The sequence below is a fragment of the Salmo salar genome, chromosome ssa13 (genome assembly GCF_905237065.1).
Source record: "Salmo salar chromosome ssa13, Ssal_v3.1, whole genome shotgun sequence".
In the NCBI taxonomy this organism is placed as follows: Eukaryota; Metazoa; Chordata; class Actinopteri; order Salmoniformes; family Salmonidae; genus Salmo; species Salmo salar.
The window spans coordinates 69,811,855-69,825,109 of NC_059454.1; the positions used below are offsets into that span (position 1 = coordinate 69,811,855).

At 41.0% G+C, this 13,255-nt stretch overlaps 1 protein-coding gene across 2 annotated transcripts in view; it reads left to right on the forward strand.

Moving 5' to 3' along the window:
- Positions 1 to 13,255, forward strand: part of esama (endothelial cell adhesion molecule a) — a 66,600-nt gene that overhangs the window by 45,468 nt on the left and 7,877 nt on the right. For both annotated transcript variants that reach the window (XM_014137197.2, XM_014137198.2), the window contains exons 2-3: positions 10,883 to 11,028; positions 12,353 to 12,554. In XM_014137197.2, coding sequence (XP_013992672.2) covers positions 10,883 to 11,028; positions 12,353 to 12,554 — 348 coding nt within the window. The remainder of the gene's footprint in view (positions 1 to 10,882; positions 11,029 to 12,352; positions 12,555 to 13,255) is intronic.

The window sequence follows — 13,255 nt, forward strand, 5'->3', positions numbered from 1 at the left end:
TCGTTTTTTCATTTTCTCTCTGATTTACTGTCCTCCAATTTTACTATCCTCCATTTATTACATCCAGTTGGGTCATTTTAAAATGCATCCAATGCTTACTGTTTAAGAAGCCAGCAAGGTTGTATTCCATATACACCACATGGTAGAAAATTGACTGAAACAAAGATACTACTTGAACTTGTCCAATAAGACACACTTGTTTTCATTTGTTTTGCTACATCTTGAATATGACCAAGGTAGCAGTAATGTGAAGAGTGAAAGCTTGTAGTAAATTAGAGGAATGGTGTGTTAGATACAGTAGTTTTGTCGGAGAATGCACCCCGCTGGGTGTCTGACACCGGACTCCAGTCTCTGTCTAAGCAGCAGCAAGTAGCAGGACCTCTCACCTTTCATCATTATCACTGCCAAGCAGCTTGCCTTAACCAGGGAGCTGTGTCATAGACCAGCACATGCAGACACGCACACTGGCTTCTGAACATGTAGTTTCTAAGGCCTGGAGCCCTACCCCCAACCATCACCTGTGTGACGGTTCAGCAGCAGCGGTGGTGGGTGGGGGTGGGGGTAGATTTGTCTCAAAGAAGAAAGGCATTAGGCCAGCTAAGACCCTTGTTGGGGTAGGCAGTGAGAGAGGCTACATGAGCGGAGAGAGGTAACTTAAAAATGGGACGGAGGAGAGCTTCTCTACTTAATGACAGCGGGCCGCTGTAGACTCTGGTCCCCCCCCCCTTTGCACATCCCTCTGCTGGATTATTCCCCCCTTACTGAGGCGTCTTAGCAAGGATGGAGGGATGAGAGCGGAGAGGGGAGCTTGTTGCCTAATGACTCAGAGACACACACACCGCCTCACAAGAGGGGGCAAATGGCATCCATTAGACTGTCAGCTCTGCTAATTATAGTAAACATGCATTAAACACACATACACCCTGTAATCACGAATGTAAACATACCACTCAGAGAGCGCCTTTGCTTCTCACAGTTCAACCCTTGATGCGTTTTTTTTCATCTGTGAAAGCAATGAAAGTTTTGCATTATCGTTAGTGAATGGTTTGTTTTAAAGGATCCTCTCTATTAATCCTTTACATTCTAAGACCCTTTATATTGTTTCTGGAGGGAACTCGGTTTACCATCCTCTTTTTAGTTTGTGAATAGGGTTTAACCACCTATTATGCTACTGTACATTCATGTTATTTTGCATTACCTACACACCTTTATACCCATGGTGCTCAGGGTTTATTCACCTATGTTTTTACCACTACATCCCTGGTTGTATTGTGTTTGTATATGAACCCAGGAAGATTACCTCTGATGGGTATGTTAAACTATACTACTGTGGAATAGAGATTCAAATTATATTTGCATGAATGTACTGATCTTCTATCACTGTTGTTTCAGCTCATTGGTGCTCAGTGGCAGGTGCTGGTTATCTGCTTCCCCCACCTGGTTATTTGGACACATTGCAGTCTCTCTGGCCATGTGGTTTTTATTGAGTAAATCTCCGCTCAATCAGAACAGGCAGTGGATTGGGGTGATGACATCCTTAGTGGCTTTGCCAACAACTGGATGCATCTGTTTTTTTAGGGATACAGCCATCTTCAACCTAGCTTCCTTTTCTGGTGAGAACTAGATTTGGGAACACCGCTCAGGTGTTTCTTTTACACCTGCTACATTAGGTTAGGATGACTGTGATGGTGATCGGGTCCTGCTTGGGTGATTGGGGATTGGGCATCTTACAACAACTAACCCTTCAAGGTGTTTTCAAGGTATTTTGATCATGTCAGTTATCTGAAAGATGGCTTCTTTTAAAAAGTGTGTGTGCAGTTGTGAATGTATGCTTGTAAGCGTGTGTGCATGCATGTTCGTGAGATTAAAGTTAGGGGTTTATTCTAATGAATAATCAAAATATCAGAAATGACCTACCGGTATCCTCATCTGTTCTGATAACATTGGGCAAATAATTTAGAGTAGGGCTAAAATAACACATTTATTTAAATAATTTGGGAGTGGGAACATGGGACATCAGACAAGACCTATACACACGTCACATTTCATATGACACAGACGCACCCTGACAAGCTTACACACTCCATGTGATAGTTACACACACTAGCAGACGCAAAATGCACGCAATCACAAACACACGGCATGCAGTGATGGACTGGATTGAGAGATGAAGGAAGATTACACACAGCTCTTTAAAATTGGAAATGTAATTTTATTGAAAGACAAGGATATTACATGATTACCCAAAAGAAACAACAAATGACATTGAAGGGCATCTCTTCCATCTCATATAAATGTGATTATTTCAGCTTATTATTATTATTATTATTATTATTACTGACCCATACAGGAAATCAGAGTAACATGACTTCATACCATGGCATTGTTGAATAGTTTCTGATTGGCTTGAAGGGCATTTTATAGCGTGCATTATTTAATGCCTGAGAATCTGGTGTTTGGAGGATATACAATTGAAGTCGGAAGTTTACTTACACCTTAGCCAAATACATTTAAACTCAGTTTTTCACAATTCCTGACATTTAATGCTAGTAAAAATTCCCTGTCTTAGGTCAGTTAGGATCACCACTTTATTTTAAGAATGTGAAATGTCATAATAGTAGAGTGATTTATTTCAGCTTTTATTTCTTTCATCACATTCCCAGTGGGTCAGACGTTTACATGCACTCAATTAGTATTTGGTAGCATTGCCTTTAACTTGAGTCAAATGTTTCGGGTAGCCTTCCACAAGCTTCCCACAATAAGTAGGGTGAATTTTGGCCCATTCCTCCTGACAGAGCTGGTGTAACTGAGTCGGGTTTATAGGCCTCCTTGCTGCCAACCCGTGCTTCATGGTTGGGATGGTGTTCTTTGGCTTGCAAGCCTCCCCCTTTTTCTTCTAAGCAATACGATGGTCATTATGGACAAACAGTTCTATTTTTGTTTCATCAGACCAGAGGACATTTCTACAAAAAGTACGATCTTTGTCCCCATGTGCAGTTGCAAACCGTAGTCTGGCTTTTTAATGGAGGTTTTGGAGCAGTGGCTTCTTCCTTGCTGAGCTGCCTTTCAGGTTATGTCGATATAGGACTCGTTTTACTGTGGATATAGATACTTTTGTACCTGTTTCCTCCAGCATCTTCACAAGGTCCTTTGCTGCTGTTCTGGGATTGATTTGCACTTCGCACCAAAGTACGTTCATCTCTAGGAGACCGAAATTGCTCCCAAGGATGAGCCAGACTTGTAGAGGTCTACCTTTTTTTTTCTGAGGTCTTGGTTGATTTCTTTTGAAATTGACTCAAATGTCACTTGGCCTATCAGAAGCTTCTAAGGCTATGCCATAATTTTCTGGAATTTTCCGTGTTGTTTAAAGGCGCAGTCAACTTAGTGTATGTAAACTTCTGACTTACTGGAATTGTCATAGTGAGTTATAAGTTAAATAATCTGTCTAAACAATTGTTGGAAAAATTACTTGTCATCCACAAAGTAGATGTCCTAACTGACTTTCCAAAACTATTGTTTGTTAACACGAAATTTGTGGAGTGGTTGAAAAACTAGTTTTAATGACTCCAACCTAAGTGTATGTAAACTTCCGACTTCAACTGTATTGGCACGGGTGTTGTTAGGCCCGAGACGAAGTCGACACCGGCTTCGAGGCCATTATCACTTTTATACAACGGGTTACCAACATATTCAAATAATGATTTACATATTTTCAAAGTTATTTTGATTCATTTATTCATACTATTTTATCCTTCCACTGACACACATCTATGGTTGCTACCCAAGCCAGCTGGTCGTTTGTTCTATCGGTTCGGTTGCCAGAGATGCGGCCCAGTCGTTCGTTCTATTGGCATACTAGCTGGCAACGTTCTTATCCCTTGCTTGCTAGCTAGCCAACTACAGCTAACTTGTTTTAATGCAAATCAATTTATAACATTTTTGACATGCTTTTTTCTGGATTTGATTGTTGTTTTTCTGTCTCTCACTGTTCAAATAAACCTACCATTAAAATTATAGACTGATCATTTCTTTGTCAGTGGGCAAACTTACAAAATCAGCAGGGGATCAAATACTTTTTCCCTCACTGTATATCCATAAAAATGATGCTGATTCATGATTTCGACTGGCTGAGAAAAGCTGCCTGCCTCTGTCTCATCCCGACTCCCGACACGTTCATCACTATGGGACAGCCGGAGATCGAATTTGAATATTGAAACAATGTTGCAAATTTCAGAGAGACAGACAGACAGCAAGGTTTATTCAGAGCTCCGCTGTTGAAAACGAAATGTTAGTCTAAAAGAAATGAGACAATGTCTAGATGCTTTTAATAGTGAGGATCAAGTTTATAAATTGCCTGGCTTGGCTGATGAGACAGTGGATTGCGCAGTCAGATGGAACAGATTAAATAGACATTTTAACGTCATAGATTTAGCCGGTGGTAACTTGTGGAATAGACACTGGCTGGAAAGCGGTATAACCAATCAGGATTAGACTCACCTGTTGTATAATTCCCTGTAACGCACAGCATGTCAGCACGGTAGAATTCAATGGCTTTTAATTAATTCTTACATGTTCGATGTTTGAGCTGCTTTTGAAAGCAAAAGTTGAATTGAAAACCATTAATGGCATTGTTGAATTCGACTTTCGTAATAGCAAGCTGATAGTTTGGTTAGCTAAACTAGCGAGTATTTTTGGTTACCAAGGCAACTACTGTAGCTATCTAGTAACTTGCTAGCTATTTCTGTAGATGTTGAACACATGTCTACCTGCAAATAAAAAAAATTCTAGTGGCAAATGTAATACATTATAGCCATGGTAGGAAAGGGACAATCAACTCAGGGCTGGATGCATTCTCTGGAAAATAATGCAACTCCGTGCAAGGTGAGTTCCTCTCCGCTAGCGCTTCGTGGAACACACCTTCCACGTCATTCATTGTTTTCCATAGAACGCATAGCCCCTCGTTGATTATCCCTTCCATAAAGCAACATAACTTGTATAACCTAAACCAGCTGGAGACTTTGAGTAGGGCTGCAAAATTCCTGGAACTTTCATTAAATTCCCTGCTTTTCCAGAAAACCTGCTTGGAGGATTCCAGACTTTTTGCTTATTCCCTCCTGATTCCACTAATCCTCCAACCGGGATTTAGGGAAAACCAGGTAATTTATTGAACGTTCCAGGAATTTTGAGACAGCTAGCCACCCATCCTCTTTAGCGATTAAACATTGTGACTTAACTCTCTGAAGTCAGAGAATTGCCAGGAGAGCATAATACAGTATATCCACCACTGCATATAGCTACCGCTATTCTTAATGTCTAGCAAACTGCTCTGTAAGAAATGCCTCTGCTCGGCTGCCTCCAAAGCTGGAATGTAAGAGGTTAAGATCCTATGCTAGCTATATTGCTTTATGCCATGATGAGGTCTGTGTAATTCCCAAAGCTCAATAGAACATAGAAGAATAATAATGGTAAAGACGATTAGCTGTGGATAAAGAAGGGAATAGAAGTGCCTGAGTGGATAGTGTGGGTCGGTGGGGAGTGCCCTGAGTGGACCATGGACAAACCTGACTGACCCATTAAGTGGCCAAGCTGGCAACCCAGGCGGGTAGAGATTCATCCACTTTCTTTATTTCATTTTCATTCAAGTTTTTTTTAATTTTACAGTTGATCCACTTTCAACGGGGAGTGCTGTCTGGAGTCCATTTCTTCCCCTCTGCTTCAATTACATCATAAGATGTATTTTTTGAAGGGGCTCTGTGTGTCAGTCGCTATGACTTATTGGGACCAAGTAACCATCTAGCGCTGTGTTTGTGGTAATGAAGAGCTTGTGGTCATGAAGAGTTATGAAGAAAAGTGCTTGCCTGTTTGGATATCTTTCCGTCTTTGGTTGGTAGGAACAATTGTTTTATGGTGTTATGTATTGTGCGCAAAGTGGTTGTGGCAATGAACTGTTGTTGGCAAGACTGTGATGACTTATCATTGGTTCCAATAGCTCTGGGAGAGAAATAGTAAGTATTTTGTTAGCAAATTAATTCCCTGTGTTGGCTTACTAAGCATGGTCTTCTTTTTTTTTTTTACAGTATGTGAGATCTCATGAAGTAGGAGGATCATTTCTTGAAGGGTGACAAGTGTTACACTGACGACAAAGTGCATTTTCCCTTTCTACCAGAAACACTCAACTGTTTTTGATTAAGGCCCCATGCATTTTGCAATTTATTCAGCCAGATGGTCACAACTACACTCAGACAGTTTCCATAAACACCCGCACCAGTAAAAATCCGCTAGCCTTCGAGCTGAACGATGATGGCCAGAGCTTACTCGTGATGTTGCACGACGATTTATGTCAATATGTCATCGTTTTTGTCAAAGTATGATATATTTGGGCTTGAAGTGACTAATCTGAACTGCCCACTTTGTGCAAATCCGTATGAATGTGGTGTCTTTTCCTATGATATGACATACAAATCATTTTAAGCCTATGTTTTGTTTCAGGGCTGTGTTTCATTTGAATGTTAGCACCCACCAGCATGGATTTGTTTATTAATCAAAAACAGCTGCAAAGTTATTCCTCTTTGTGACTGAGATGAGCCAAACAGCCTTGTTGCCGCCTGAACAATTGAGCAAATTAAAATTGTGGGTGTAAACTTGTTTTTGCAGCTCCTTTATTTTACCAGTAAAGTGTAAAATGTTTTATTGAACTAGGCAAGTCAGTTAAGAACAAATTCTTATTTACAATGATGGCCTCCTGCAGGGACGAGGGGCTGGGATAAAATGTGAATATATAGGATAAACACACATCACGATGAGAGACTGAAGACGACAACAGCAACACATGACAACACAGCATTGTAGAAACGCATGACAACAACATGGCAGCAGCACAACATGGTACAAACATTATTGGGCACAGACAACAGCACAAAGGGCAAGAAAGTCGAGACAACAATACATCACGCAAAGCAGCCACAACTGTCAGTAAGAGTGTCCATGATTGAGTCTTTGAATGAAGCGATGGAGAACTATCCAGTGAGTTTTTTTTTTTTTTTTTTGTTGTTGTTGCAGTTCCAGTCACTAGCTGCAGCGAACTGAAAAGAGGAGCGACCCATGGATGTGTGTGCTTTGGGGACCTTTAACAGAATGTGAATGGCAGAACATGTGTTGTATGTGGAGGATGAGGGCTGCAGTAGGTCTCAGATAGGAAGTGAGGCCTAAGAGGGTTTTATAAATAAGCATCAACCAGTGGGTCTTGCGATGGGTATACAGAGATGACCCGTTTAGAGGAGTATAGAGCGCAGTCATGTGTCCTATAAGGAGCATTGGTGGCAAATCTGATGGCCGAATGGTAAAGGACATCTAGCTACTCGAGAGCACCCTTACCTGTCAATCTATAAATTATGTCTCCATAATCTAGCATGTGTAGGATTGTCATCTGAATCAGGGTTAGTTTGGCAGCTGGGGTAAAGAGGAGCCATTACAGTAGAGGAAACCAAATCTAGATGTATCCTTAGCCTGCCGCTTTGATATCTGCTGAGAGAACGACAGTGTACCATCTAGCCATACTCCTAAGTACTTGTATGAGGTGACTTCCTCAAGCTCTAAACCCTCAGAAGTAGTAATCACACCTGTGGGGAGAGGGGCATTCTTCTTATCAAACTACATTACCTTTGTTTTGGAGGTGTTCAGAGGGCAGAGAAACTTGTTGGACACTAAGAAAGCTTTGTTCTAGAGTGTTTAACACAAAATCCAGAGAAGGGCCAGCTGTGTATAAGACTATCATCTGCATATACATGGATGAGAGCTTCCTACTCCCTGAGCTATGTTGATGTAAATTGAGAAGAGCGTGGGGCCTAGGATCGAGCCTTGTGGTACTCCCTTGGTGACAGGCAGTGGCTGCGACAGCAGATTTAAGGACTTTATACACTGCACTCTGAGAGAGTTAGCAAACCAGGCCAAAGACCTCTGAGACACCAATATTCCTTAGCTGGCCCACAAGAATAGAATGGTCTACCGTATCAAAAGCTTTAGCCAAGTCAATAAAAATAGCAGCACAACATTGCTTAGATTAAAGGGCAATGGTGACATCATTTAGGACCATGCAGTGACACATCCATAACCTAAGTGGAAACCAGATTGCATACCAGAGAGAATACTATTGACATCAAGAAAGCCAGTCAGTTGATTATTGACTAGTTTTTCCAACACTTGATATGCAGGGCAAAATAGAAATTGCCTCTAACAGTTAGGATCAGCTTGATCAGATAATCCATTGGATAATTTGATGATTTTCACAATTTTTTCTGTATTAAGAGTATAATTGTGTGACATGATAGCATTTTGCAAACTCGCTTCCCCCATCGCCCCAAGATGAATGGTTTTGACCACTAAAGTTTTGCTCCACTGCTTTGATTTGTGTAACGTTAGCTAGAAGTGTCTTCAGATAATGAAAAGCACCTGTGAAGGAAATTCAAGGAACTTATAGTTGCATGTCATTTGCAGTGTACATGATCATGAGCAAAGTCATTGTCGCCTATCATTTCACGTCCCCTGTGAAAACCATGAGCATAGGCTGACTTGGCTTTGCTGTACCTCAGCCTCAGCCTGCCAGCAGCCGACCTACCAAAGGATGCACGTGTCCATTTACTGTAGATGTGTTTTTCTACATTGTATCTTTCAATAGTTACCCATATTACTGGAGCATCAGCTTATTCTTTTTAACTATTTCTATGGCTGCAATTTATGGAAGATGCCAAAACTTTGGAGTTGACAAAAGAGGGCGAAGTCAAAGAGAGGCCGGTGGTTTCCATTTGTGGCAAAGTTTTCCATAAATCGATGCTTATGACAAATCCATCTCCAGAACCAGTCATAGAGCCATCTGGCTAATGTTTTGAATACGGTGTAAAAAAAGCAACAACAAATAACATTAGATAGCAAGATAAGGTTAGCAAGATCTAGGTAGCTAGCAACACTGACAGCTGTTAGTGCCCGATTTTAGTTTATCAACTCCACATGGAAATTCACACACCCAATTCATGAATATGTATAAGTAGTCATTGATATTCTTCGGAGGTGGAACCTACATGTGCATTGCCTTTCTAGGACAGGAAATTACATCAAAATAGTGGCGGCAACTTCCTCTGGGGGTGGGTCCTTTTTAAAGACGTTCTCCAGCTAATTAATAAATACACACACACAGTTGAAGTCGGAAGTTTACATACACTTAGGTTGGAGTCAACTTATTTTTCAACCACTGCACAAATTTCTTGTTAACAAACTATAGTTTTGGCAAGTCGGTTAGGACATCTACTTTACATGACACAAGTAATTTTTCCAACAATTGTTTACAGACAGATTATTTCACTAATAATTCACTGTATCACAATTGCAGTTGGTCAGAAATGTACATGCACTAAGTTGACTGTGCCTTTAAACGGCTAGGAAAATTACAGAAAAAGACTTGGAAGCTTTTGATTGGCTAATTGGCATCATTTGAGTCAATTGGAGGTGTACCTGTGGATGTATTTCAAGGCCTACCTTCAAACTCAGTGCCTCTTTGCTTGACATCATGGGAAAATCAAAAGAAATCAGCCAAGACCTCAGAAAAAAATGGTAGACCTCCACAAGTCTGGTTCATCCTTGGGAGCAATTTCCAAATGCCTGAAGGTACCACGTTCATCTGTACAAACAATAGTACGCAAGTATAAACACCATGGGACCACGCAGCCGTCATACCTCTCAGGAAGGAGACGCGTTCTCTCTCCTAGAGATGAACATACTTTGGTGCGAAAAGTGCAAATCAATCCCAGAACAACAGCAAAGGACCTTGTGAAGATGCTGGAGGAAACGGGTACATAAGTATCTATATCCACAGTAAAACGAGTCCTATATCAACATAACCTGAAAGGCTGCTCAGCAAGGAAGAAGCCACTGCTCCAAAACCGCCATTAAAAAAAGCCAGACTACGGTTTGCAACTGCACATGGGGACAAAGATTGTACTTTTTGGGAAAATGTCCTCTAGTCTGATGAAACAAAAATAGAACTGTTTGGCCATAATGACCATCGTTATGTTTGGAGGATAAAGGGGGAGGCTTGCAAGCCAAAGAACACCATCCCATCCGTGAAACACGGGGGTGGCAGCATCATGTGTTGTGTGTGTGTGCTTTGCTGCAGGAGGGACTGGTGCACTTCACAAAATAGATGGCATCATGAGGGAGGAACATTATGTCGATATATTGACGCAACATCTCAAGACATCAGTCAGGAAGTTAAAGGTTGGTTGCAAATGGGTCTTCCAAATGGACAATGACCCCAAGCATACTTCCAAAGTTGTGGCAACATGGCTTAAGGACAACACAGTCAAGGTATTGGAGTGGCCATCACACAGCCCTGACCTCAATCCCATAGAAAATTTGTGGGCAGAACTGAAAAGCGTGTGCGAGCAAGGAGGCCTACAAACCTGATTTAGTTACACCAGCTCTGTCAGAAGGAATTGGCTACCCCAAACGTTTGACCCAAATTAAACAATTTGAAGGCAATGCTACCAAATTGCTACCAAATACTAATTTAATGTATGTAAACGTCTGACCCACTGTGAATGTGATTAAAGAAATAAAAGCTAAAATAAATCATTCTCTACTATTATTCTGACATTTCACATTCTTAAAATAAAGTGGTGATCCTAACTGACCTAAGACAGGGAATCTTTACTAGGATTAAATGTCAGGAATTGTGAAAAAATGAGTTTAAATGTATTTGGCTAAAGTGTATGTACAATTCTAACTTCAACTGTATGCATGTATATGTGTATGAATAATCTCATTATTTTATAAATCTTTGTTGAAAAGTGATATCCAAAGTATAAGTAAAGTACCCCTCTCCCAACTCCAGGTGTGCTGGCCCAGATCCAGATGCCGCAGAGGACCATGGAAGTGATCGAGGGTCAGAAAGTGGTGCTGCAGGCCTGGTACAGCACCAGCTCCCTCACTGTCAAGAACACCGTTCTCTGGAACTTTGTGGCCAATAACACCCAACTGGTGAGTGTGTTTTAGGATCTGTTTTGTTGTGTGTGGTGCCTCTAGCATCTGTGCTGATCGTCTGACGATTTAAGGGCTGTCCTCACTTGAGATGCGTACAGTAACTTGAACTTTTGCACCAAACATTAAGGCAAAGGCATATTTGCTGTGACATATCATAAGTCTACAATAAAATGTACCTGCATTAGCTCTGCATACAAGTTACATACTGCCTTGTCAGAAGTACTTTGTACATGGAAAGGTTTTTTGGTGTAAAAATTAAACTCATCTGTAATATTGCCTTTTTTTTAAGTCAACTTGAAATGATGAATGTATTCTATTTTGTTAGGTTTTGTTTTAATGTTAAACTCTGACTTCTGTGACGCTTCACATAATTTGTCTGAGTATTCAGAAAAATATGTTTATGTTCTGTCCGGTTTTTGCTCAAAAGCTTCCAATGAAAACTGAAAATCTGACTTGCTTGGCCATCTGTGGCTGTAACGTGGAGGATTATTATCATGAAGGATGTTTGACTGCTGTTATACTGTTAATCTGGCAACGCTCTTCCTTTGGAAACCCTCCTAAATGAATCAAATAAAAGCCTTAACATTCCATATATCCACTGTATTTTACCCTTGCTTGAAAATGCATACATTTGAAATGTAACATTTCTGAAAATTAGGCCATCAAGTGAAACAATGCTAAACCACTGAACAGAGTTGTGATTTTGGGGTAAGGTTGGGTTTAACCCTTTACAAAACAAAAACAAATTAAGCTGGTGAAAGTGGGCCATAACTGTCATCTGACTTTTTCCCCCAAACTTACATCCACAGACAATGTTATCTAATGACCTATGTGGGTTTATACTGTATGTTTGCTTATTCCAGATTATCCTACCATAGTATACAGACGGACCAAGTCCCAAAGGGGATCAAACAAACACAAAAAGTCCACTACAGTAGCATTCACCAGCAGTTGATTGGGAGATTGCAGTTGTTGGCCTTGAGATGGCAAGCTGCTTTGGCTAAAGGCCCAGTCATGGGGTGGTAGTCTGACATAACTAGAGAACCCTTATCTCAACTCTGTTTCACTTGTTTGCATAAAGGTCTATATGATTTGAAAGAATGTGGTTTTGTTATTATCTTCTAATCTCTTTGTCATATTTTAAAGTACTCTAATTATATTCCTACTCAAATACTTTTCATGGCTCTATTAAGAACATAACATCAGCTAAGAGAACATCTTGGTAATGGCAGATGGTGTAAAATTAAGAAAAGGACAGTATTTTTGAGGGAGCTTTGCAACAATCTTCATGGCTCTTGTCCCCACCATCCACCCCACACAGATCATCTCGTACACCCCAGACTCGATCAGTTTTGGCAGCCCCCAGTTCGGGGAGCGTGTGGGCTTCACAGCCACCATGCCCTCAACCAACCTGTCCCTGTACATCAACAACACGCAGGAGTCGGACTCAGGACGCTACCTCTGCCAGGTCATCATCCCCGGGGCAATGGGCCTGACTGGAGAACTTAGCCTCAACGTCAATGGTAAGGACAAGGAGACCCCTTATGCAGTTCTTGTAGTTTATGTAGTCATACAGCATTCCATCTGTGTATTCTTATAAGAGCTGTATATGAAGAATGAGGCAATCATGTACATACAGTGCATTCTGAAAGTATTCAGACCGTTGTACTTTTTCCACATTTTGTTACGTTACAGCCTTACTCTAAAATGGATTAAATAAAAACATCATCAATCTACACACAATACCCCATAATGACATAGCAAAAACTGTTTTTTAGACTTTTTTGCGAAATGTGTAAATGTGATATTTCACTTTATTTAAGTATTCAGACCCTTTACTCAGTACTTTGTTGAAGCACCTTACAGCAGCGATTACAGCCTTGAGTATCACGCTACAAGCTTACCACACCTGTATTTGGGGAGTTTCTCCCATTCTTCTCTGCAGATCCTCTCAAGCTCTGTCAGGTTGAATGGGGAGCGTCGCTGCACAGCTATTTTCAGGTCTCTCCAAAGATGTTCGATCAGGTTCTGTGAAAGAAGAATGGGAGAAACTCCCCAAATAGAGGTGTACCAAGCTTGTAGTGTCATACCCAAGAAGACTTGTGGCTGTAATCACTGCCAAAGGGCTGGGCCACTCAAGGACATTCAGAGACTTGTCCCAAAGCCACTCCTGCATTGTCTTGGCTGTGTGCTATGGGTTGTTGTCCTGTTGGAAGGTGAACCG